This window comes from Peromyscus maniculatus, chromosome 19 (assembly GCF_049852395.1).
Source record: "Peromyscus maniculatus bairdii isolate BWxNUB_F1_BW_parent chromosome 19, HU_Pman_BW_mat_3.1, whole genome shotgun sequence".
Taxonomy (NCBI): domain Eukaryota; kingdom Metazoa; phylum Chordata; class Mammalia; order Rodentia; family Cricetidae; genus Peromyscus; species Peromyscus maniculatus.
In genome coordinates this window covers 23,750,008-23,777,347 of record NC_134870.1, presented here as the reverse complement: position 1 = coordinate 23,777,347, position 27,340 = coordinate 23,750,008, and the positions used below count along the sequence as shown (strand labels likewise).

The window sequence follows — 27,340 nt, the reverse complement described above, 5'->3', positions numbered from 1 at the left end:
CGTGCTTGCTCAGCGGGCACTGCGTTGACCTAGCCACTTCCCAGCCACTGTGCATTCGTGCATCTTTCAGCTAAGACGTTCTTTCCTCTTTATTTTGGACTCACTGGGGTTCCCATCCCACTCTGACCTGCACGTGCAGGCCTCGTCTTTAGATCCGTGTGACGTCTGCCTCCACGTCACCCACCTCCATTTGCTCCTGAGCACTCTGGAAAGCCAGCGCACACACCTTTGTAGCACACAGCTTTCTGTGGGAAGGGAGTTGTTCTGAGAGGAGAGGCATTTATATTAGATCTTCGTGGGGGGGTGGGGTGGGAAGCAAGTCTGAAAGTGTAAAAATGCTTCAACGCCTATAACTTACTAGAGAAGGGCAAAGGCATGTTTTGTTTAAAAATGGTGCAAGACCCTCATTTCCATGGACTCTGCCTCAGCATATGTGTCTCAAAGGACTTTGGTAAGTGTTAGATAGCATGATCTATGTGTTTAGAGTGGTAAGTGCTTAATCAACCTGAGTTCTTAGTAATCCATCCTTGTTTGTCATGACAGTGTAGTGCAGTCACACTTAAATAGCGTTAGCTTATGTTTATAAATATATCTATATTTATATTGTTATATCTATGTTTAACTTGTATTAATAGGGAACAGGAATTTTTCTTCGGAATCAACTAATGCCTGTGCTGCAGAGTTTGACAGTGTAGATATTTTCCCTCAGGTATCTCACCAGATTATCTAAGAACCAGATGATATAATTGGCTTATAGGTGATGACTATGACTTTTCTTTTTGGTCTAAATCGTAGTTAATATAGGTAATAAGCTAAATGCACATTTAATATGTGACCAGTACGTGATATACTGAGGATGATGCCATATTGACTTGTGTGAAGACATTGCTCCATCGACAGGTCTGTAATACAATAGACATGAAAAAGTGGACTGACTGCATGAAATAGCTTTGGTTATTTGTTATGTATGTACGATTGTAAATGTGAGTGATATATGTGTGTTTACATGTGTGTGCCTGTGTGTGTGAGTTTGAGTGTGGTGCGTATGTGTCATGGCATGTGTGTGGAGGTCAGAGGGTATCTCTTCAGTCTTTCTCTTCCTGAGGCAGGTTATCTCTTATTTGGGCTGCTGTGCTGTGGACTTCTGGCTAGACTGACCCATGAGCTTCCAGCATGTTCTCCTGTCTCTGGCTTCCATCTTGTAGTAATGCTGGGGTTGTAGATACATGCTACCGCATCATCTAGCCACTTATGTGGGTTCAAGAGCTGGAACTCAGTCACCAGGTTTTTGCTCAGCAAGCACTTTTGCACACTGAGCCATCTCTCTCGCTCAAAGGTAAAACTGAAACCCAAAAGCCAAATTCCCTTATATGCTGTTAAAGGAAACTCTTTTTGTGGCCAGTATTTCCAAGCCAGATTTCAGTGTTTTCAAGTTTAAGTTCAGCTAGGTATTGTGTCTCATGCTTGTAATCCTAGCAATTGGGGAACTGAGGCAGGAGGATTACCATGAGTCCAGGGCCAAAAAGCAAGCAAACAAAAATCCCAAATAGAGTGATTATCTTGATTCTGTTCTTTGGAGCATTGCTCCAGCCTACTCTGTGTTGGTTTTTAAGTTTTCCATAATTTTATATGAAATGTAAGATAAAGGAGACTTTTGTGTATATAATCTTGCATCTAGCTGGTTGTGTGATTTTGGGAAAATGGTGTAGCCCTTTTTAAAAAATCTCAATTTTCTGTCTACATAACAGAATTACAGGATTTCCATGTAAATAGTTTTTTTTTTAATCATACTATTTCATCTATCTTGCTTGGCCCTCATTCACCGAGTTCTCTTGTGGTAAATGGGGTTTGGGTATTTCTACAGGGAGAGGACTGGAAGAATACGGTAAGTTAATGTGTGCACAGTACTGACTCCAGTGCAAACAATATAGATGCTCAATTGGCAGGGTAGCTGGAGCGGGGGTGGGGGGGAGGGGGGTCGTTTTATATGTTTTCGTTTGTTGCTTCAAGAAAAAGACCAATGTGGAGCCCTGAGATGCAGGCCTTTCGGTTTATCTATCAAACTGTTAGTCAGAACTTTCTGGGCATATGTGTTCCTTTTGCCGTAGCCTGCGTTTCTGGAATCTGTATGTTAAGACTGTATGTATTAACTGTATGTTAATACCCACCTGCTCATTCTTCCTTCAGTAGTTCATGGAGTGTTGTGCTCCGTGTGTGACCACGTGACCAAGGAAAGGCCTGGCTTCCATCACTTGATGAGAACATTTTTATACTTCTAACTATGTAGTGATTTTTTTTTTTTTTTAGCTTAAAAGAAGGAGAACAGTCCTCTTTACCTCTGAAAGGCACTCTCTACCCTAGAGCAGACCAGAAGGAGGAGAGATATGGATGGTGGCAGGCCAGGTTTTAAACTTGCAAGGGTCCTGGGTATGGGGTGGAGAGGAGTGTACTGCTGCCACATTCTCATGTATGTTGTGATTGATGTGGATGTCAGGGATGCCTTTCCAGTGTTCTCACATTCTCATGTATGTTGTGATTGATGTGGAGGTCAGGGGTGGCTTTCCAGTGTTCTCACATTCTCATGTATGTTGTGATTGATGTGGATGTCAGGGGTGGCTTTCCAGTGTTCTCACATTCTCATGTATGTTGTGATTGATGTGGATGTCAGGGGTGGCTTTCCAGCATTCTAGGTTTCTCTTACACGGACACCCAAGACTAGTGTGCCAGCTCCTGAAGCAGCCAGTCAAGGAGGTTTTGCCTCCAGCCTGCAGCCTCGGTCTTCCGGGAATGGTCAGTGTGGCCTCCAGCATTTGGATTTCCTCCTTGGGCTGTAGCTGTGAGCAGGTGGAGAAGAGATTTATCACAGATGATTTCTGCAATCCATTTATTTTTCTTGTCTTTGCCTCTCCCGGTAACATCAAGCGTCACCTTACAAAGAAGGGAAATTACAGGGCAGCCTGAAGAATCGGGTGTGTGTGTGTGTGTGTGTGTGTGTGTGTGTGTGTGTGTGTGTGTGTGTGTGCATGTGTAGACGAGAGATTAGCCCTGGGTATTACTTCTCAGGCACTGTCCATCTTGAATTTAGAGACAGGCGTTCTCACTAGCCTGCAATTCATCATTTAGGCTAGGCTGGTTTACCGAGAACTCCAGGAATTTGCCCATCTCGGCGTACTGAAAGCTGGGGTTATAAACACACCACCGTGTCTGGGAACAAACTCTGGTTCTTCTCCTGAACAGTGAGCACGTTACCAACAGAGCCATCCCCCAGCTCACATAGAGTCTCTTGATTGGGAGGTTCTAGAATCTGCTTGCTTGGGCTACAGTTCTGTTTCTGCTGACTAACTGGTGGTGAGATCTTGGGCAGTTACCTCATCTACAGAATGAAGATGCTGACCTCATTTTTCTAGGTTATTGTGTGTAAAATATATACAGTTTTTACATTGTTGAAAACAGTTCTTGGCGCTGTGATTATTAAAGGCGTCACGGAATGAACAAAGCTGAAATGATGAGCGGGGTTAATAAGTGGGAAGATACAGGGAAATACACTACGAGTTGATTTTTATCTGGGACACATGGTTTTGAGCCTTGTCAATGACACATGTAACATAGGTAGGATCCTTGTCATTTCTTCCTCTTGAGAATGGCATCTGTTGAAGTACGGACAGTGACATTACATTTTAATCTTCTCAGTGACCCCATGAATTTTTATTATCCTTAATGGATCCTGAGAGGCGACTGGCCTTTAGGGAAACCAAGTAGCATTGAAAAGCAACAGATGTGGCGAGCAGCAGAGCCTTGCGCAAGCCAGCCAGTCTGCATTGAGTTCAGTAACTCAGTGAGGCCATGTAAAGTACGGTTGGTCGGTCTCCTCCTCCCTTCCTGCCGGTTCAGTAGACTTTTAAAGCTGAGGACGATTGGGTATTCTCTTGCTGGTCAGGGCCTGAAGCTTCAAGTCGGAGCAGCATCAGAGATTGTTAATCTCCTTTTTCCATTTCTCTTTTAGATATCAGTTTTTCTTACAGGTGAAGCAAGATGCCCTTCAGGGCCGGCTGCCCTGTCCTGTCAACATTGCTGCTCAGCTGGGAGCATATGCCATCCAAGGTAGGTTCCGCTTAAGTATATTTGCTTCAGGAATGCTTGGAGAAAATATTTGAATTTTTATTTGTATGTGAGTTTATTTCCTGAGAACATTTCAGATTCAATGTAGGGAATATGAGATAGCCTGGTCTTTGTTCTTGAGACACTAGTAGACTAGACATTATATAGAATAAATATCCCAGGCAGAATGTCAACTAGACTAATTGAGTTGACCTTAGAAGAACGATTATTACAGGAAGAAGTTGATCAGAACTTTCTGGGTTTTTTTCCTCCTGCTTCTTTGCGCTAAGGGTGGCAGGACAGCCCAGTCCTGTAGAGTGTTCTGGAAGCATCCCATACAGCATGATTGCTTGAAGGCCATGCTTGCTCTTGGTTTCATTGTCTGAGAGGATATATTGGGATCATCTCTAGTGCTCCTAGAATACATACCCTAAACTCTAGTAGCTATATGACATAAAATGTTCATATTCATTTTATTTCATCTATACTGATAAGAGTAATTGAAATAAAATGATGATAGACTCTGTGGGAAAGCAAAAACATAGACTTTTATCTTCTAAATCCTAATTTGTTTATACCATACACATATCTTTGGCGAAGTTTTTTTTTAGTAATGTTTTAGAAAAGTTATTTAGTAGTTAGCTACATCAATAAATCAACAAGGCATTTGAAGAAAAATGTTTAAGCGTGATAGAAAAATTCCATTCCTTTATTTTTTTAGGAGCATTTTCCTAAAATACCCTTACCTGTAATAGTTAAGAAAAAAAAAAACTATATGAATAAAATTACATTGTGTCTTCCAGCCGAACTTGGAGATCACGATCCATGTAAGCATACTGCAGGGTATGTGTCGGAGTACCGGTTCGTTCCTGACCAGAAGGAAGAGCTGGAAGAAGCCATCGAAAGGATCCATAAGACTCTAATGTAGGATCATGCTTTTTGTTGTATCAGCCATCATCATTGTTGGCTAAGACAGTCATAATGTGTTTCCAGTGATAAATTCCTGTGCTCTGGATGCTGGTTTTCTTTGCATCTTTTATAACAATAAATGCTCATTGAAAACTCCAGCTATCTAAATAAAATAAAGGTGGCAGTACACCCAGTACCCAAAGACACCACAGTTTTGGTTGTGACCTTTGACCTCTCTATATAATTTCCATAGAGAACATTGATTTTGTACAGATTTATGTATTGTGATTTTTACTTAAGTAGAGTCATTCTCTAAGAGCTGGGTTTTGTAGTTTTTTTTTTTTTTTTTTTTTAATGCTAAATACCGTTTATTGAAGGAGGGAGGAGGTCTTGAATACAGGCTTACAGCACAATGGGAGAACTCTGGAGGGCAGAAGTTCGCTACAGATGTTTTACAATCTTGCATCTAAGCTGTTAAGGCCCATTAAGCAGGATACACAGACAAGGAACTTCCCTTACGCATTCAGGACGTTTTGTAATTTCCCCCCCATCACTACTTTTGTGAAATCCTACTTATATGGAAATAAGTAAACGTGCCTTTGTGTCTTTGAGATTTGCCCCATGGTAAGTATGTAAATCTTTAGAATTAGAAGCAAAAAAAAAAAAAAAAAAAAAAAAAAAAATCCCGTCTGGGCCATAGCAGTGAGTCCGTGCTCATGAAGACACAGGCGTGGTATTTCTGCAGTCATTATGCTAACCCTGCGTTCACCTCGAGAGTTCACGTGCTCCTCTGGGAAGATTTGCAGTTAATAGCCCAGAGCATTGAAGTTATAATTTAATTATAGTATTTTGGTTAAATCCTCGATACTGATTAACTTCGCTTTTTTTGCTTCTTGTGTAACATTTCCCTTTGAATATACTTGGTTTCAGATCTATTATGGTTAAGGAAAAAAAATGTAGAATTAATCTGCTCAACAAAAATGTTCACTGAATGGATCTGCCTCAGTGGGTAGAGGCAGAAATCAATTGCTGAACAGCAATCAGAGGGGCCGACTCTCCATCTTGGATTAGCATGCACTAGAATGCTCTGTCGCCTGAAAACAGACTCCTTCGTTTTAAGGTTTTGCTGAAGTGGATGCTAACAAGAGAGAGCTTGTTACACATTATAAAGGGCAGTGTGTTTGGCACGGTCTGGGAATACTAATTCTATTAGGAGTTCCAAAGTACAATTATATTTTGAAATTATGGGGCTTTGGATAAAGGCACTCATACATATTTTATGTGATAGTGTGGCCAGTTATCTTTTTCTCGGAATAAAGCATGATCAAAATTGGGTAGTTTTCTTGTGACCAATTTATGAAGAACAGTCTTGCGGGCTTTCATCTAAGTGCACGGTGGCTGAATACATCAGAAAACCATTCTCAATTTTGAGACATTCTTAGCAGCTTTTATCTTTGGTTAGCCATCAGCCCCCACACACTACCCCTCCCTGCATTCATCCATGGAGATTCCTGGCAGATGCTCACTCTCATTATGAGCAAAGGGTGTTCACGGGGATATTACCGCCAGCGAAGGCCTTCGGAAGACTTCCGTACTAATTATGAAAATGACAAGCACTTTACAGTTTCTGTATGTTAACTAATGTGCTTCCAAACCACACCTGTGCTCAGGAGCGGCTGCCGTGACCCCTGCTGGGCGGCGGGGGGGGGAGCGGCGGGGGGGGGCGCCCTTCCACCCCTTGCCTGGTGTGGTGCCAGCTCCTGTTGCTGCCCACGCACAGCTGCTGGTGCTGGTGCGTGGCGACATTTTGCTCCCTGGGAAGTGGCTGCTTTTTCATTTGAATGCTTCTATTCTCAATCATCTCTTTGGGAGCTTTTGAAACTGAGAGTTTTTAATACACACTGAGAATTTGGGAATAGACCATAATGAGCAGAAGTAGGTTTGGAAAAATGAAATTAACTTAATATAAATATTAACTTCTTGTCACAAGACCAAGAACAAGGCCAAGTTCTTCCTCAAGTACAAAGCCGCATCTTTCGCGTTAGTGCAGATGTTTTACTAGCGAACACATTGAAGCGTCCTTCTCTCTCAGTGGCGTAGCTATGAATAAAAAAGCCTTTGCTTTTACTCCGGGTGTAGGGGTCAGGCTCCTTCGGAAGCTGAGCTGAATTACTTGAGGACTGCCAAATCCCTGGAGATGTATGGTGTTGACCTCCATCCGGTCTATGTGAGTAACATTTAATTAACACGAAATATTTTAAGCTGATGACATTTTTGTTAAAAAGTCAGAGAAGCTCCCTAGGGAAGGTGCCGTCCTCTTGTTTACCAAGCAGATGATAACTTCTCCTGCTTTTCAAACTCAAAGCAGTTCTTACGTGGATTAAACCCTAATGAATTTTGCATAGAAATCTGTGATTATATTTCCACGTGTAGAAAACAATTAACTGGGCTTGCAAACACAATCTGGATAAGAGTTCCAAAGGGCTTAGCTAAATGTCAAAACAGTTTAACATCAGTCTATCATGACATTGATAATATTAGACAGAAAACGAGAGAGTTTTCTACAAATAGATTTTTATGGCAGAAAAAAAAAAATGAAGTTCTGTGCCAGGTAAAGTAGGCATTGGGCAACAGTCCTGGTGTGGTGGCTGGTGGATCTAGATTGAATGCACAGTGTTCTGTCACCAGGAGAGTAATTGATTGCATGGATAGAGATATTTCTGCCAGTTTTCTTCAGTGGCTATGGACACCTGCTGGCCGTGGTCAGCGAGCATCATTGGATCCACATCAGTGTTTTAAAGCCGGGCACTACCCTCACAGACATTTCTCTTGGACTATCACTTTCGTATTTTCACTCCTTCACTATAATATATTCATTTTATAGCATGTCTTTAGCTCATTAGTGTCTTCTGAGTCAGTCAGTCGGTCTTTCAGGGTCTTGCTGTGTAGACCCTGGCTCAGACTCCTCTTGTCTGACTGTGGAGTGCTGGGATTCCAGGCACCTGCCGTGGTTCCTGGTCCATATTACTCTTAACTGTTAGAAGCATCCGTGAGCACACATTTAGTGTGATAATGGGAAGGTACAGACTCAGAGGATCCAAAAGTTCCCTGATATTAGATGCCAGTCTCATTAGAGAATGAAACGCTGCTGACTTTAAGAACACCTCTAAGATCTGGGTAGCACAGTCCTGTAATGGCAGGATCCACTGTGATCCCAGGTGGAGGCCAGACAGTCTCACATTCGAGACCAGCCTGATCACGTAGTAAGAAATGAAAGGAGGAAGGTAGTATTAAAACTCCATGAAGTCATTATCTTCTCCTCTGCTGGCCTCTTGGTAGGTTTGGGGCGTGTTTAAAAAAGCGGTAGTGCACACCTTTAATCCCAGCACTGATGAGGCAGAGCCAGGCAGATCTCTGTGAGTTCGAGGCCAGCCTGGTCTACAGAGCGAGATCCAGGACAGCCACCAAAATTATGCAGAGAAACCCTGTCTCAAAAAACCCAAAACAAAACAAAACAAAACAAACCTCACAACAGCCCCTAGGAAATGTGTAGAGGCTTCTGCCAAGTGCTTTGAATTCTGTAATGCTTATCTTACTTAATTCCTAACCAAGTTTCCTGGTTTGGGAGGTGGTGGGAAGGATCTATGGGAAACGACCGAGATCTGTTAGGTCTTCCATCCCTTGAGGACGGTTTCTAGAGGCGAAGGTTGGCTATGACTGGGGTTTTCCAGAGCAGCTGCGTGGTCTGTTTGCGGGCTGTTTAGTGAACGGCTCTGTGCATGTTCTTGGTACCCACCCGGCCCGTGGCTCTGTCATTTCAGAGTCCTGTTTTCTTATTTGAGATTTGTCTCTGCCTGGAAATGGACTGTCTCCAGGATTTATGAGAAGGGATCGTGCTTCTCAATTTTTGAGCAGTCTTAAAGTTCCAAGTGTAGGTAGGAAGGACCATGGTAGACCTCAGGAAATGGAAGCCTCTGTGTGCAGGCAGCTGCCTAAAATTCCTCATGAGGCTTGTGGTACTGGCAGTTTACCAGGCCCAGTTTTATCCACATCAGAGAGCAAAACCAAGACAAACCATCTGGAAGCACCTTTGGTTAGAAGCCAGTGGGTCTCAGGTTGTGGCTCAGAATTGTTGGAAGCCACTGTGTGTTTTGACACCCTGCCTGTCACTGCAGATTCTGAGGTCACCGATTTAGTGGCTCCTCCTCGTCAGCATTTTAAGCTGCGTGATTCTCCTGGGCATAAGCACCACTCACTGCGTAAGCAGCATCAGACTGATTGTCCTTGCATTGTGGTGATATATTGTGTCCCCCAATATATTGTGCATCCTAATAAACTTATCTGGGTTCAGAGAACAGAACAGCCACTAGATAGATATACAGGCCAGAAAATGGTGGCACACACGCCTTTAATCCTATCACTTGGGAGACAGGGATCCATCCAGATCTCTGAGTTTAAAGCCACACTGGGAACAGCCAGGCATGGTGACTCATGCCTTTAATCCCAGGAAGTGATGGCAGGAAGCAGAAAGGTATATAAGGCATGAAAACCAGGAACTAGAGCTGGTTAAGCTTTTAGGCTTTTGAGCAGCACAGTTCAGCTGAGAGGCATCCAGTCTGAGGAACTGGCAAGGTGAGGAAGCTGTGGCTTGTTCTGCTTCTCTGATCTTCCAGCATTTACCCCAATACCTGGCTCCAGGTTTGTTCTCATTAATAGGACCTTTTAAGATTCGTGCTACATCCCATGCCTCTTGGTGAACTGAAATCACAGGTGTAGATTGATGTTAAGATCGGGAGGGGAAAGAGCATCCACTTAGTTACTGTTACACTTTAGGTAGTTTTTTGTTTGTTTGTTTGATGTCTTTCAAAACCTAAATCCAATATTAACTATATTTTAATTATTTTATTATATAATTACTGTTAATTATATAACCATTCTAGCAAATTATGTTTGTATGGCCAATTATAGTTTTACCAGGAACTTCTTTAGGAATAAGTTAATGGTCCTGGGAATATATGTGTTTGCTTATTTTTCTTTTTTTTCAGGGAGAAAATAAGTCTGAGTATTTCTTAGGACTAACTCCAGTGGGTGTCGTTGTCTATAAGAATAAAAAGCAAGTGGGGAAGTATTTCTGGTAAGTATAACGGGGGTGGGGGGGGGGTGGGGGGGTGGGGGTGGGCAGAGTTAGGATTAACGCGGTGTACTGTATACATCGGGGCTTGGGGCCTTGTGTGCCAGCGGGTCTCGGGGAAAAACATGTATCTTTAAGAAGTGAGTAGTAAGTGGATAAAAGTGCTTGTGAGTTTGTGTATCTTCTTTGTCCTGTTCAGTCCTGGCTGTTCTGGGCTCTCTTGTCCATGGAAACTGTAGAGCAGGCTATCCCAGCCATGTCCCTGTGTGCTGGTGGCCCGTGGATCCAAGACTTTCTGGAGTTTTAGCTCTAACTGGGGAAGGAATGGAGGGATTGGGGAACTATGGCCCTGTGTGTGTGTGTGTGTGTGTGTGTGTGTGTGTGTGTGTGTGTGTGTGTGTGTGTGTGTGTGTAAGGTGGTACCCTCAGGGCATGGGCGTTCCAAGTCTGTTTGTCTCTTAGTGGAGAAGCCTCCGGAGGCTGTCCAGAGCAGAGGGCATACAGGGATGCTCTGGAGTATCCTCGACAGGACCTAAAAGAGCCCGCGTTTCTCAGTCTTTTCCTGCCGGGTACCCCTCTGCATTTTTTTTTTTTTTTTTTTGGTTTTTTCGAGACAGGGTTTCTCTGTGTAGCTTTGCGCCTTTCCTGGAGCTCACTTGGTAGACCAGGCTGGCCTCGAACTCACAGAGATCCGCCTGGCTCTGCCTCCCAAGTGCTGGGATTAAAGGCGTGCGCCACCACCGCCCGGCTCCCCTCTGCATTTTGAACAACGAAGTTCTGAAAAGAGCAAGCATAGCCTTACCTGCCTTGTTTTTCAGGCCCCGGATTACAAAGGTGCACTTCAAGGAAACCCAGTTCGAGCTCAGAGTCCTGGGAAAAGATGTAAGTTTTTGTGAGCATCTAGCTCTCCTGTGAGGGAGAGGGTCTCACCTGCTCATGAGGGATGTGGAAGGCCTTGGTGAGGTGAAGCTACCACGCTTTCTTCAGCCGCAGCAGTGCAGAGCCGGGTTAATTATGTCACACAGGCGTTTCTTGTGGGAGAGAAAGGGAAATGGGCATGGGGAAAATGGCATTTTAGTTTTGGCAAAAGAAAGCAGAACCTTCCTAGGTAGAGGAGAGACTTCGGTGGTCTGTATTATCTCCGTGGGTTTAAGTTGCTTTTCCGTCCTGCCTGTGAAGGTGGAGTTCATCTCCTCTGGAAGGTGTAGGCTGTGTGGCACCACAGAAATGTATCTTCTAAAGTAAACACGACAACCCGATGGGTACCACGCATCTGTTCTTGCTGAGCATGATACTCAAGCTGGATGGAAATTCTGGACGCTTTCAGTGGAGACCGGAAGTCAAGGGTGGGCCCTGCGGACCTCGTGGCACCCTGGCAGGGTTTCGGCAGTGGGCACAGTGTCTGTGTCTGGCTGTGCTTTCGCCCCTTCACAGGTAGCTCTCGGAAGCTGGTCAAAGATGACAAAGGCGTGAAAGATTCCTTTTGATCTGTCTGTGAAGATCCTGCTGCCTTTTTGTGCTGTTAGGGCAACCCATGCAGGATAAATGGGTGAAAAGGCGACGCAGGAGAAATCCATTCCTCTGTGTCCTCCTCCTCCTCCTTCTTCTTCTGGGTTTTTTTTTTTTTTTTTTTTTTTTTGAGACAGTTTCTCTGTGTAGCTTTGGCACCTTTCCTGGAACTCACTCTGTAGCCTAGGCTTACCTCAAACTTACAGAGATCCGCCTGCCTCTGCCTCCCCAGTGCTGGGATTAAAGGCGTGCGCCACCACCGCCCGGCCCTCTGTGTCTTCTTAACTTCACACAGAGTCAAGCCAAGGAGGGACTTGAGCTGACTTCATTGACTCTTTTCATAAATCTTGTTTTCTTATTTAGCCTCTTACTTGCTCTCTAGCTCAGGGTAGACGTGAACTCACAGCAGTCCTCCTGCCTCAGCCTCCCAAGTGCTGGGATTGTAGGTGTGTGCTGCCACAGCAAGCTTTGAATTGACCTTTTTTGGGGGGGTGCTAAAAAGATTTTAGGAATAAACTGGTACTTTTATGACCACACGTGGAACTGTCTGCCCAGTGCAGCAGCCCCAAGGGTTGGGGACATGGCATTTAGCAGAGGGTCTCACTTGTGGAGACTCCTCTGTAATATCTGTCTATGAAGTGGCCAATGAACTGATTTTTGAGGTATACTGCAAAGACTCAAACTCTGATACCATACTTTTTCCTCTAGGGAGAAAAAAAATGGCTGTTATTATTGATGAAGTTAATAACGGGTTTTGAGGTGAACCTGAACTCAAGAGGATGAGAGATTGTAGACTTTTCAGACAGTGGTAGTCCCAAAGTCACATACAAACTCTTAATTGTATAGTTTTTTGGGGTGGTGGAAATTTATTTTGCTTTTCAACTTCTAATTAGATATGTCAGTCTTTAAGAGATTCGCTAATGTGTAAGTAGATCTGAGAAGTAGGGAAGCTAGTTAGGCGAATCTTGTCATTTTCTCCCTGTCTTGACACGGGTTCCCATGACTTCATGCAAAAAATCCCATCTACCAAATGCATTCAAAATAATGCTTGGCAGGGGCCGCTGCCTTGGGGCTAGGCCTCCCGTGGAACAATTCCTGTTATCCAGAACATCCTTCCCCTTAGGCCTAAATTACTTTTGTGAGTTCCTTTTTCTTTTTTAAAGCTATGTGTATGTTATCACTGCAGTGCTTTAACATTTCTCGTGTTGTCTCGGAAGAAGAAATTGGTGAGGTCGCCAGTACCCTGAGCTTCCAGCTTCTCAGCCGCCTTCATTACCAGCCTGAACTAAGGCAGCAAGGTTGAAGTCATTGTGCTTCTCCCCAGTGGTGGTCTCTGTGATGCCATCTCCAGATGCCGGCTTGTCCCCTCCTAGCTTTGAGAGAGAGTGGATGTTGGGAGGACCCTGAGTCATTTCGTGCCCACTCTCCTGGGTCCTTAAAGGCTACAGATGTTGGTGACCTTTACATAAGGTGCCAAAGCTGGTCAGTTACGACAGCTCCTTTTATGTGTAGAGCCCAGGCTGGCTCTAACCTTGAATTCCTGATTGTGCTCCTCTACTTCCCAAGTGATGGGATTGCGGACTTGCGACACCGTGCCTCCTCCTAAATTTGTTATTAAATAGGCACATTAATTTAACCCAAACATTCTATTTCCTGGTTGTTCTTGCTTGCAGGCCTTTTTTTTCCCTTTCCCCTCTCTCCATCAGGGTTCCTGTCTGTGAAGCAGTGATTTGCATAATGGTAGAATTAAGTTGATTAGTATAGAGGCCTAACTGTAATCACAGATTGAATTAAAAAGCCCCTGAAAACCCGTCACCTGGAACAGTAATCTCATTCAGCTTGACAAATGGCTGGAGCGCTTACTTAGTCTGCTGGTGTTCTGGTCGACTGGTCTGGTTAAACCAGGAGACTTATCTCCATGCGCTTAGTGCTTCGAGACTAAGTTCAGAGACACCCCCATGCATTATATACACTTCAGAGTGCACTGTGGTTTAAATTGCACCTCACAGGAAATAGGAACTCTGAATAAAGGTTTCACATAATAATGGTAGAAGATATGGAAAATACAATGCAAAGAAGAAAATCGGTGTTTCCTGTGACCCTAAAATTTAGAGGTAATGATTGCTAACATCTTGGTTATGATTGCTTATAGACTCTTTTTGCCTCATTAGTATAAATGGATTATGTGTTTATATAGAGATGTTATCTTTGTATGGTTGTGTATATCCTTTCTTGATTTTGAGATAGTCTTACTCTGTCGGCCATTTGGCCTTGGAATCATGAGTTTTCTTGCCTCTGCCTCCAAAATGCTGGAATTATAAGCAAGGCACTATGCTCAGCGTGTGTATGCTTTTGTACTTAATATTGTATCATAAAGATTTCCCTTCTTGGTATATTTGCATATATGTGCCTGTTTGGAGTCTTGTAAGTTCTATTTTTTATGTGTTTTGCTGTTTCTTTTTTTATTAAATATTTTATTTTATAATTAATTAAATTTTACATATCAGCCATGGATTCCACTGTCCTCCTCTCTCCTCCCACCTGCCTGTTTTGCTGTTTCTTTCTGATATTTCAAATGTACACTTTTTTTTTTTATTCCGCCAAGATGGGGTCTCTCTGTGTAGCCCTAGCTGTCCTGGAACTTGCTCTGTAGATCAGGCTGGCCTCGAACTCACAGAGATCCCACAGAGATCCGCTGCCTCTGCCTCCCCAGTGCTGGGATTAAAGGTGTGTACCACCACGCCTGGCATGCTTTCTTTCTGTTTTCTGAGTGGTTTTGTTTGTTTTGTGTTTTGTTTTTAATTGCATGTATTTGTGTATGGTTGGGTGTGGTATGTGCACACGTGAGTGCAGGTGTCGGTGAAGTACAGAAGAGGGCATTGGGTCTCAGTAGAGCTGGAGTTAACAGGAGGTGTGAGCTGCCTGACATGGGTGCTGAGAAGTGAACTCAAGGCATCGCTAAACCACCTCTGGCTTTCCCCAGCTTGGTGGTGTTTTGTTTTGTTTTGTTTTAAGGAAAGTTCCCAATCTGTAGCTCAGGCTAGCTTCAGATTCCTAGCAATCCTTCTACCTCAGCTTCTAAGTACTGGGGTTACAGGATGAGCCCCCTCCCCCACCCAACAGCCCGTGAGTTCTTAATAGAATTCTCATAAATTTTATAGCTGTCTAGCGATACATATTTTTAATGAAGATCGCTCATCTGCTCCTGTTACTCCTGCTTTCCACTCGGCAGTGTTGGTCTGAACGTCTGTAAGTGTCGGCTGGTCTGGCAGTGTGAGGCCTCCTTGAGGCTGAGAGCCCTTGTGCCTCTGATCCTCCATCATCAGTGAAGCAGAAGATGACAGTGCTTCTCTCTCAGCTGAATGACTGAGAGGTTCTAATTCCACACTTAGCCACCAGGGTATTTGGGATGTGGGGAGAAAGAGTCCCAGGTACTTAACAGGGCGTTAACAAGTTTGTCTTGAGGGGAAACAAGTTTGTCTTGAGGGAAAGATGGAGCCATCCTCAGACAGGCAAGGGGAGGCTCTCGGGGTAGCACCTGTGTGTGGGAGGCCCAGGAACCCTCCGGTGAATGCACAGAGTTTAAGACTTCTTTCAGGCACCTAAGTAGAGATATTGAATAAGAAGTACACTGTATGAGTTTAGACTTCAGGATCAGAATCAGCATAATATATGAATGTGAGAATCATTAGCCTAACCTGGAATACTAATTTTGATAAAAATTGGGGGAGAATTTGGAATCAAGTTTCTCAGCTCTGGCAACAGTAAGAGGGTGTGCAAACCACAAAACCAAACCTGTAACCTGGTGTGTAAGAAGCATGTTTGGAAGTGATACTGGGAGTACTTTTATGAACAGTGCATCCGGATACCAAACTCACCTAAGCTTAGTGTCACAGGATGTAAGACAGAAAGGTTCCTGGACCGACTGGCAGAAGCTGGGAGAGCTTTGGGGAACATACCCAGGAACTGATGGTGGCCACGGGTGGCTGGTCCCTGTTGGTCAACCCAGGACGATGGTTAACACACAGGGGGGTTCTTGCACATAATGGATGTATATCACTACTGCAGAATTACTGTAAATGCTCTTATTTTGTGGCTTGACCTGATAATACCCTCCATGCTCCACGGCTCTCCTGTGTCATAGACTGGCTTCAGTCTGGACTTTTCTGTAACAGCGTTCCTTTATCTTTCATGACATGGACGTTTCAAACCCAACCTTACCCTGCTGTAGTCAAGTGAAACTCTCCCTTCCATGCTTTTCTGATGGTTTGTGGTTAGAGTGTATCATGCATTCCCAGCTCCGTCGTCACATTGGTGAGGGTGTGTCTATTTCAGTGTGCCACATCTGGAGGCACACAGTGACCGTCTGCTGGCCCTTGTTGTCTGGTAAGGTTGAGCTGCGGGCTGTGACGTCACCTAACTTCTTCCGTGTATGATTCCTATTGTGGGTGCCCGCCCCACAAGCTAGAAAGTGAGTAGTCCACAGGGAGACCCAGTGAGTCCATGCAAGCAATTCTTTCCTTGTCAGAATTTTCCTGTGTATTTGGCATTCACTGGGCATCTTTACCTAATCCAGTCTTTTCCGGTCATGATGGTAGATGCTGGTTTTCTAGTCTCCCATCCCCCACTTCACATGTATCTTCTGACTCCAGCATTCCACTGTAGGCAAGGGCCCTGCCCTCTCTCCCTTCCATGTATTTGTCTGTTTTTGACATGGACTTATTAACCTTTCCCCCCCTCAATGATTTATGATGCATTCCAGCGCCCAGAGGTTTTGATGGTCAAGAATTCCTAGGTTTGATTAGTAGGAGCCCCCCAGCCTGACCTCTGTGCTCCTCGGACCTGTTCCCGTCATCATTGTGGTACTTTTTTCCTTTTAGTGTGTGCTCTGATATTTAGATGCATCTTGTGTCTGTTTTGCCCCTAGCTCAGCATCCACCACGTCTCTCAAGGTCATGTTCCTCACCGTGGGCGATGGTCCAGATCTTGGCTAGGAGGTGACTGTTGCTCCTCAGTGAGTTTTCTGCCTGAGCTTTTCCGTGGCCAGAACTAGAAAATCTATGCGTGCATGTACACAAGCACTGCCCAGATGCACATACATGACATATAAAGGTGTACATATGTACATGTGCCTTTAAGTGTACACACACCCATGTATAGTTTAGAAATTATGAGTTTGCTTCATACAGGCCTCTCTCTTACCTTTTTCTCATTTCATGTTTTATGTCCTTGCTTTGACCATGAGACCTTTCACTTCCAGTAGCTACACATTTAGTCATTTGCTTAATTCTGAAGTATGCATCAGATAGTTGTAGAGTTGCTTTGGTCAAACACTGGAATGGCCATTCTTCCCTCACCCCGATGTGAGGACCGAGGACCTCCGCTGTCTTGTGGTCACAACTGACTCGGCTTCCGCCCCCTTCATTCCTTTCTTCCTTCTTCACTGCTGTGGTTGTATATACCCTCAAAATCTAATTAGGTTTATTTATTTCCAGTTATGGTTCCCTCTGCCTTACATTCTTGCTTGTTTAAGTCTATGTTTTAAATATGCAGAAGATTAACATTCTTCTAAAGGTTGAGACTGTACAGAAAGATGCACCCAGAGGAGTACCACAAACTCCCGCTCTCTCGGGCTTTTTCTTACCTTTCCTTGAATCTATTGAATTTCGCTGCTTTCTAGTTTGTTTTCTGCATGGTTTTCTTTTGTAAAGAAAATGTGTGTGTGTGTGTGTGTGTGTGTGTGTGTCTGTGTCTGTGTGTGTGTCTGTGTGTGTGTGTGTGTCTGTGTCTGTGTCTGTGTCTGTGTGTGTGTCTGTGTGTGTGTCTGTGTGTGTGTGTGCGCGCACATGTGCCTGCACATTACTCTTTCTTAGCTAGAAGGTTGCATAGTATAAAAGTATTTCTCCTTACTTTTCTTCTAGAAATAATTCTGTGTCAGTTCATAAGGAGCTTTCTAGTTCTATTTTATCGTTTTTCTTTAGTGGTGCTGGGGTGGAGTCCAGGGCCTTGTAGATGCTGTACAGATGCTCCACTACCGAGCCTCACCTCGCCCTCATTCTCAGAAGCTGCAGTGGGTGTAAGTCCCACACTGTAGACTGTTTGTGCTCCAATGTTTAGGTAGCTTTAAAATAGTTTGTGTTCCTTCGCTCAGTAACCATCCATCTGTGTGTTTGGAGTGGCTTGTCTGTCGTCTGTTCATGGGGGAGGATTGATCAGCCACAGGCTAAGTGCACATCTGGGTTTTTTGTTTGGCATTTCTGTATAGTCCTCCCCAACTGAGAGTTACACGATTTTGCATTTCTATCCACAGTATGAAAGTACTTGAAATACAGATTATCAAGTGTGGCCCACAGTAATATTTGGACCCTGATGCCATGTAACGTTCTTGTTGGAGTCTTTCTGACTCCATGAACTGCTGGAGTTGTGGTTAGGTCACGTGATTTCAGTTCAAGGCTGCCTCTCACTAGCTAACTTTGGACGGTTCACTGTCATCGTATCGCCTGTGTCCCTCGCCTGCGTCAGGGGTGTGGGGTGAGGGTGGGGGTGGGGATGGATGGGGGATATACAGAACATCTACCTGCAGAAGCCTTAGGGGACTGGAAGGACCTAGTCCAGAGCTGGTAGGAGAGGAGCAGCCAGTCTGTGCTGCTTCTCAGCTGGAGCTGTCGTGGCACGGGGCCCCGGATGTGGCCTCCTATGAGGTCACCTTGTACCTGCCACCCTTGCCTTGGGTAGCTTGTGCCAGGGCTGGAGGGAAGCCTGCATCTTTCAGCCCATGGGTCTTCCTGTATTTTATTTGTTACCTCTTCTGTTGACTTTCTCCACGATTAAAACAGATTAAACCACTTTTTCAAAAGGAATAAAAACTTCAGAGTGAAGACTATCATACCATTAAATGTCAATAAATGGAATTAATCCATTAGAAACTCAGGGTATTTTACCAGATATCTAGACCTTCACTTGGATAAGCGCAGCAGGGTTATTAGGCTGTTTCCTAATAACGATTTCCAGGCCCTAGTCCTTGAGTGACAAGCACATCACTCACTCAGGTATCTCCCCAGCCTTTGTGTTAGTACCTTGACTATGCAGAAATGTCAACCAGGGTGACATAGTGAGACCTCATCTCAGAAAACAAATAACAAAAACCCAAACCAAACAAAGCTGTGCTAGATACATTTCAAAAGTGTTTATAATTGGTGTGAACATATGTGTATACTGTACATGATGCATGTATGTAGAGGAGTGTTTGTAATCCTATCTTCTCAAACTGGGGGACTTAAAAAATATTTTCTTAAGATGCAGACAGTTCTCTGTCCAAATTAATTCTGTTGACACCCCAGTGCCTTGCCCGGTGGACACTGACAGTGCATACAACCACATTAAATGTGAGTGGTTACCCAGCATGCCCCATACTTACTTGACATCCCATAGACTACTGTATGCAAATACTTTAAGGCACTAGCATTGTGAGAATTACCCTTTGGGGATGGGCGCTCTGTAAAGCTTAGCTTGGGAGAACAACTTGAAGTAAACCCAGAGCTTTAACATTTCTTTCCGACTCCCCTTTTCAAGTAATAACAAGAGTTGCATTTTAAAAATGGGGTTTGAACTTGAAGAAAGAGTAATGAAAGATGAGAGCCATTGAGACCAACGTCATGTCCAGTGTCTCATGTATGCCCACGTAATTTCGTGTTTAGGATGGCGGCCGCGCAATCTCACCATTTGAAAGATGAATTTTCCTCATCTGCTTCAAATTCTGTGTCTCTTCGAACTGAAGAACGTGTGTGTTTCCCGATTCCACTGCTTGCCTTTGCTTTATGAGTAGTTCAGAAGGAAGTTATTTTAGTCATTTGCTATCATGTTTCTTATTCTTTCTGTTTCTCCCTGCATGCCTAAAATAAGTTTAAAAGTACAAAATACTGTTTGGATTGAGTGGAAAAACACCTACAGTATTTCAAATGTTGTGCCTCTCCCGCTCCTCAGTGAGGCCTGGGCAGGAAGCGTCTCTGCCACAGGTCTCCAGGTATTTGCAGAATGACTATAGCTTACCATCTTTAGAAACAGCGATCTCTTTTGCTCCCCAGTGGGCCATGCAGTGCATCTTCTATTTATTTATTTATTTATTTATTTATTTATTTATTATTCATTCATTCATTTATTTTTGTTTTGTTTTTTGAGACAGGGTTTCTCTGTGTAGTTTTGGTGCCTGTCCTGGATCTCACTCTGTAGACCAGGCTGGCCTCGAACTCACAGAGATCTGCCTGGCTCTGCCTTCCGGGTGCTGGGATTAAAGGTGTCCGCCACCACGGCCCAGCGCAGTGTATCTTTAAAATATTACATTTCTTTATGGATTTGTATGTGTGAGTGCTTGTATATATGTTGGGGGGACATGTGTGGAGGTCAGAGAACAACTTCTGTTCTCTCCGTCCATCACATGGGTCCCAGGGGTTAAAGTCAGGCCATCTGCCTTTACCCACTGAAGGATCTTACTCTTCCCCACCCCCTCTGTCTCCATAGAAACACAGGGAAGCCGGTTGAACACAGGTCTCTGTGACAGACTCTTGTGTCAGGAGCACAGGCTTGAGAGACACGGAGAATGGAGTGGAACGAGAGGCCTGAGCAGCTGTGCCTTGGCCGTGCAAGCCACAGCTGTGATCAGCAGTGACGGTGACCGCACAGGGGACAGAGCAGAGCAGCCGCCTCCCCCCTCCCCCTCCTTAAGCTCCTCAGAGACCAAGGGGATGAAAGGTGCTCAGTTGGGAGTTTGTGGATAGAACACAGGTTCTGCACTCATCATCAAAAGGCATGTCCCCCTTGATTCTCCTTAGAGGCCCCAGGGACAGTGATGTCCACATTCTATCTTAGATACAAAGGACATAAGCTTGGTTAACTTATCGACCGAAATAACAGATCCAGACAGGAGTATTGATTATAGCGTGAATGACCGAAGCTCTAAAGGTGTTTGTGTAACTTAGCAAGCTTTGAGAGCTGGATAGGGTATCTTAGCTGCCGCTCGGAATGGCTCGCTTTCTTCAGTTAAACTGCTGAATGGGATGAATGGAGATGTGTGAACGGCCACGTCTATCTTGAAATGGTCCCGAAGTGCCTCGTCAGCTCACTGGTGCCAGCAGCACACGACAAAAGTCACAGAATTTACTCAGAAGGCCTGGCTCCTATGTCAGTAACGTCAATCTTCCTTTGGTGTTTGGATCATTCTGTCAGTAATACAACAGAAAATAGGCCGCTTATCTGAGGCCTTGTGTACATGGGAATGAGTTCATACTTGCATTTGTTCACGGCAGAGGTAATTAGCCCTCTGGGAGGCTCTTCTGTTCCTCTGTCTGTGCCCAAGAAAATTCGAGAAAAACCAACTTCCAGTTGGATTTGAACTGACTTTTATCTTTCCATTATGTGATGACAGATTAAAATATATATGAAGAATTAGATAGCCCTTGACCGGCTTTCCATAAGAGAAGCAAAATAATACAGACATGTGAAGGATAACTTGAAAAACAATCCAAGGAAAGTTTGAAATTAGGAGGAAATGTATTGTGTTTAAAAGACGGGACAGTTGTAAGTTTCCCCTGTGCTTTTGGAAATGTGGGGTCTATTAATTCAAGTTTTTGGAAATTTGACTTAGGCACTTACAAAACATTCTTGACGGGTGCTTTTGCTGAAATGTAAGTGTGTGCGAGACCGGCTTCAGCTGCTGTCTGCCATCCATGCTGGGGCCCAGTGTGCACTGCCACCCCTGGTGTTTCCATTGTTGAGAAGCGCAGGGAGATGGCCTGTCACCATGTGTGGCACAGGGAGAGGCCGCCTGCCCTGGCGGTCCCTTTTCCTTGTGACGTACCCCTGTAGGATGCTCGCACAGGCCAACTTTGAAACGAGTGACCTGGGCACTGTAGTGAGGACAGTCCAGTGGTGGCCGTGTCGGGAGGTGGGAGGTGGGGACCGTGTCAGCCGGTCACGGTGGCAGGGGGGACTGAGTTGGTACTGTGAATCCACCTTGGGTGCCCTGTGCTTTTGTGTGATACATATACGTGCTTGAGAAGGAAACCGGAAGGAGAGAGATTCTCTCCTGGCACTCCCATCTCTTCACAGGAGCCTGAGCTTTCTTACCTTGCCCTGGTCTCTGCTCCTCCCCAGCCTCAGTTTCTTTTGCTGTCAAGGAAAAGGTGTTCTGAAGCCACTGAATTTCTCCCTCATCTCTTTTTATAGTCCTCCATCTTGCACAAAAGTCACCATGTAGTCTCACTACGGAAAGCAGTAACGGCCTTTGAACCCCGCTTGGCCTTCCTGGGTCCCCTGAGACTTGTGCTGTCTCTTCCCAGCCTCTCTGACACCCTCGCTCACCTTGACTCACCTCACAAGCATCGTCCTGTGATTCACCTTTAACGCCTGCGCTCTCTTCTGGCCATCTTATGCTCTCAGGGGACAGGGCTTGTGTCAGGAGATGTGGCCTCTCTTTTGCATGGGACACCCATGTGCTTACTGGCCCACTTGATATTCTGTGGATGTTTCAACTTCGTATCTTGGCCTGACCTTACTGTCCATTATCTCCAGTTTTCCCCGCTTCCTGTCTGCTGACGGTAGGTAACACGTCAACAGAGACCTGAGGACTTCCCTACATTTCTTCCTTTACCTCATAAGATTTTGGTATTGGGCTAGCTTTGCTGTGATGCGGATGTGTTGGCCATGTTTCTGCCATACCTTAGTCTTTACAAATACACTCCTAAGTTAGGCAGCGTCATTCCCGTTGGGCTTGGGAGGAACTTCAGGTATACAAAGGTTACATTCCTTGTTAGAACGGTAGACAGATATTCCAGTTAGTCCTGTGCACTGCCAATATTGTGTTGATGAGTTCATAGGAAACTCATTCCACAAGAATTGCTGTGTTGGAGGCTAGCATTTGATTTTTAAAGTTGAAGCTAAATTATCAATGTATAACTTCATAGAGCTCCTGGTGCTTACTCTGTTTTGCTTGATTTTCTGTTTAGACATTGACAATAACATTTCACATACACACACACACAAATGGTTACCTTTAATGTGGTCTTAGTTTCTTATATATCAAAGAACCACTAGATTAAAATGGCAGTTAAATTTTTTGTGTCCCGATTGCTTGGCATGCTGCATCTCTCATAGAATTGAATTTTATTTACTTAATAGTTCAGTGTGGTGGAGGCTGTCTCCCTCGCTGCTGCTGCTTCCGGAGACACTCCCGACAGAGTCTGGGGTGATTTTTTTCCATCTCTGAAAGCGGTAGGGTTAAGGACTGTGTGGACACCCCCCTCTTCGTTAGGAGCAGAATTCCACATTGTTTGGTGTACACAGTGGCTGCTTAGGGTGGACAGCCTTGCAGGATTCCCGTGCCGTTGCCTGGATTATCCATAGTCACGAGACGACACAGAAGGAGTTAATAAAGGTGACTGCGCCGAGATTTAAATAGAAGCTATGTTTCGTAATTGTCGACAGTGGAAAGTCATTTTTCATGCAACCTTCCAAACATAGCTGTCTTTCGGCGCTAATCCCCGTTCATCTGAGTTTCCGTTCCCGCGAGGAGGGCCGCCCTCCACAGAGCGCGGCAGCCGGTGACCGATATTCTCTTCCTGTCTCTTGCAGTGTAACGAAACCTCGTTCTTTTTTGAAGCTCGAAGCAAAACTGCTTGCCGGCATCTCTGGAAGTGCAGCGTAGAGCATCATACGTTTTTCAGGTATGTTGATGGAGCCTTTGTCCTCTGTTACAGGAATGAAGGTAGTGTTTGATGTTCAGGACAAGCATTCTACTCTGTGAATGTAGAAACATTTCTTTAATTTATTCAGCTCCTCATTCTCTTGGTTGCATTAATGCATATATATATACACACATGTGTGGTACATTTACATATGTACTGATGTTCAGATTGATACATATATATATATATATACACACACACATGTGTGGTACATCTACATACGTGCTTATGTATAGACTGATATTCTTTGCTCACATTGTAAGAACAATTCAGGGATAATTTTAAAAGACTGTATGTAAAAAGCTCAGAGTTCTGTAGTACCTGTGTGACATGGATGGAAATTTGGTGTTTTGCGATGAAGACACTGCAGTTGAAGTGCCCATGAGGGGTCTCAGAGGAGCTGGGACAGGCGTGTGCCATCATGCTCGGCTCTGTAGGTGCACTTTCTACATCATGACACTTTTTTTTTTATTATTGTTTCACGTCCTTTTGTTGTGAAGTTCAAAACAAACCAACCTCAATTGATAACACATTGTTTATTGACTCAAGATTGGGTTCTTCCCCTAATCCCCATGCTGTTTGGCTGGAGTCTTACAGAGTGACTGTTAATCCTGCCTGGTGCACGCCTTTAGTCCCAGCATGGGAGGCAGAGGCAGCTGGATCTCCGTGAGTTCAAGGCCAGCCTGGTCTATGGCGTGAGTTCCAGGACAGGCATGGCTACACAGAGAAACTCTGTCTCGAAAGAAAAGAAGAATCCTTTGTACAGTTTATACTAGTCTGTGAGGGGAAGGGGTGACCCGGAAGCCAAAGCTCTCCCCACAGCCCGCGACCCTGGGCTCAGGATCTGTCCATGGTGGTGTCTGTGGACAGTGCCCCGAAATGGGGAACGCTGGAATATGTCGTGCAGAAAGAGTGAGCCAGCACATACCCGATGTGATTAGCTGCCGTCCAGCCTTCACTGAGTAAATGAGAACAGTGACAGAATTTCCAAGATTATAGAAGAAGGTGAACCACCATTAGCGTTTCCTGGGAAATTTCAGAAAGTATGAGTGAGTTGCATGTCCAATTTAGGTTAAAGTAACTGGTTATGGTTATTGGACTGGACAGATGGTCCAGTTGTTCAGTGAGCTTGTGGTCCCAGCAGAGAACCTGGGTTCAGTTCCCAGAACTCTTAGCAGGCAGCTCACAACCACCTTTAACTCCATATCCAGGGTATTTGAAGCCCTCTTCTGGCCTCCATGGGCACCTGCACTCAGGTGGGCACGCACACGCGTGCGCGTGCGCGCGCGCGCACACACACACACACACACACACACACACACACACACACACACTAAAAATAAATCTTCAAAATAATAGCTGACTATTATTTCCTCCTAGTATGTAGAATAAGTAAAATATTTTGGTTATCTCTATTAGTTTTCTGTATAGCTTTGTGCTCAGATGTTGTTACATTCTTATATTTACGAGTCTTTGGTTTTCTTTTTAAAATTAATTAGAATGCCAGAAACAGAGTCAAATTCATTGTCAAGAAAACTCAGCAAGTTTGGGTCCATAAGTTACAAGCATCGGTACAGGTAAATGGCATTCCCCCCACCCCCTCAGGGCTTGTGCATGTAAATGAATTTTAATTCCGTTACCTACATACAGGCATAATGAATATGTGGGTTCCTTCCCCCCTCCCCCCCACCAGCAGTGCCAATGTACTGTACAAATAAATCTTTCTTGACAGAAATGACTTTCCAGTTTTAAATGTATTTAACATCTCCATTAACTATGTAAAGTTATGGGCTTTTAGAGCATGGTAGAATTTATTACATTCAGGATTTCATTTTGCTGTAATTATCTGTTATTTCCAATTATGTTCTGTGCTTATGAAACAAAGCAGATATTCTGGATCGTAATTGACTGGTTGTGATGTTAGAATATTCAGTTGATCCCATATTGAACAATTTATATTCTACATCAAAACATGCTTTTACATACATAACTTACCTACATATAAACCTGCTTATAGTCATGCTTATTTTATATCAACTTTGCTGGGCATATTGTCTTTATTATGTAATACTTCCTATTGCTCCAGTTAACTGTCACAGTCTTCTGTGATATTATCTACACCAAAAAACCTGAGGCTTAGGGACTCCAAGGGACTTCTCATAGTAACCTCGCTAGGAAGCAGTGAAGTAGCACCCAGGACTCCACAGCCTGTGCTTAGATTATTAGACAGACTCAGCCTGTGGAGAGAAAACCTGACTGCCAGGCAGCTAGTTGCCTTTCTTATCTGCATTAAAAGTGAAAGTGAGCTCTGTATTTTGAAAAAGCATTGGCTATGTTTCAATTCCTTCTGTTCAGTGGAGAGCTGTGATGCTTAAGGAATGCTGTTAGGGCCTTGGGTATACAAAGACTCAGCTCTAAGCATCCTGCCATCAAAGAGATGCAGTGTTCCTTAGGCAGAGAAGCAGGCTACCAGGCCTAGTGAAGCCACGCAGGGTGCGGAGATGCCACCTAGGAGACGGGAGACCACTCCATCAGTTGATTAGGGACATCACTGGATGAGCTGCTTCCACAGAAGATGGCAGAAGTCCTGTAGTGTGCCAGTTTTTAATTCCTCTTTAATGACTCCCTCTGAAGTCTTAAATCTGAGACAAGAGACAGTCATTGAGAGTGATCAGCTGTAGATGTCCAGTGCCTCCTGGAATATGGTGTCTAGGAGAGCATTCGCTCATTTGGTGACGAAAAGGAAAGTATTATTTATTCTGGGTACTTCTGATTTTGCATGAAGGTTTTTGTTGATATGTAAATATTCAGCCTTCAGATTTTCAGAATTCTTCCTTAGACGAGAATATGGTTATGAGATATTTAGGAAGGTAGTATACACTCTTACATTGAGAAGAACAGTCAATACCCAGTATTTGTGCTGGTTTTCCAATCATGGTATTGCCAAGGCTACAGAGAAAGTGCTTAAATCTGTCTCCTTGTCAACAGACTGCAGCTAATGCAAAGGCATCTGTCTTATTAGCACTTAGATGATTAAAATTATAATCATGCTGTTTAACATACGCTGGAGTTAGTTGGCGTCTGCAAATATAGCCATACCTGATTTCTCAAGTTTATTGAAATGCAAATATTGTGGCTACTGGGAATTATTATTAGAAATTATTTTTATTGGATTTTGCATATTAAATATAATTTTTCCGAGAAAGCAATTAAATGTAACCTTTGCAGAATTGGACATTCTGCTAAATCTGCTCTGATTTCATGGCTAATGTTAACTGCCTGGTAAATCTTAATGAAACCCAAATCTATTTATTTGTATGTAAGAAGTACTAACTTCATGCCACTTGTGGGAGAGAGGCGTTTCATCTGTCTGGTCAGAGGTCAGGCGGGACAGGTCTCTGATTGCTGGGTGGCCACTAATGTAGACTGTTTAGCGGTAAGAGTTGGCAAACTAACATCCTTTTAACCAGTATCACATGCCTGCCTCTTTATTCTGGAGCACAATAGCCAGTCACCTCTTGCAGCCTTGTGAGATATGGTAGCAAAGGAACTGTGTCTCAGGGCTGCATTGTGTGAATATGGATGTCTCCATGTGCACATATGCATGAACGCGCGTGTGCGTGTGCGTGTGCGTGTGCGTGTGCGTGTGCGTGTGCGTGTGTGTGTGTGTGTGTGTGTGTGTGTGTGTGTGTGTTTGCAGGGTCTCTTATGATGTGTATGTATGGAAAAGAAGACAGTTTTCTGGTCTTTCTCTTTTCTGTCTTAGGGCTTGCAGAATGCCAGGGTGATTCTTGCATCTTTTAGGAAAACTAGTTAAGATTTAAGAAGGAAAAAAAAAATCAAACATTTTAAGTGATGTGAGACAATCAGGTTTCAAAATTAAATTGGGAAGAGGACTGAGCTGAAGCCTGATGTTTTGATTCTCTTGTTTTTATTTTGAGGGGCCAGTAATCTG

General features: G+C 44.1%; 1 protein-coding gene across 6 annotated transcripts in view; it reads left to right on the top strand.

Moving 5' to 3' along the window:
- Epb41l4a (erythrocyte membrane protein band 4.1 like 4A) overlaps positions 1-27,340 on the top strand; it is a 204,717-nt gene that overhangs the window by 118,027 nt on the left and 59,350 nt on the right. For all 6 annotated transcript variants that reach the window (XM_076554897.1, XM_006977927.4, XM_076554896.1 and 3 more), the window contains 7 exons: positions 4,004-4,101; positions 4,902-5,022; positions 7,147-7,234; positions 10,053-10,141; positions 10,957-11,020; positions 23,273-23,364; positions 24,885-24,962. In XM_076554897.1, the coding sequence (XP_076411012.1) occupies positions 4,004-4,101; positions 4,902-5,022; positions 7,147-7,234; positions 10,053-10,141; positions 10,957-11,020; positions 23,273-23,364; positions 24,885-24,962 (630 nt within the window). The remainder of the gene's footprint in view (positions 1-4,003; positions 4,102-4,901; positions 5,023-7,146; positions 7,235-10,052; positions 10,142-10,956; positions 11,021-23,272; positions 23,365-24,884; positions 24,963-27,340) is intronic.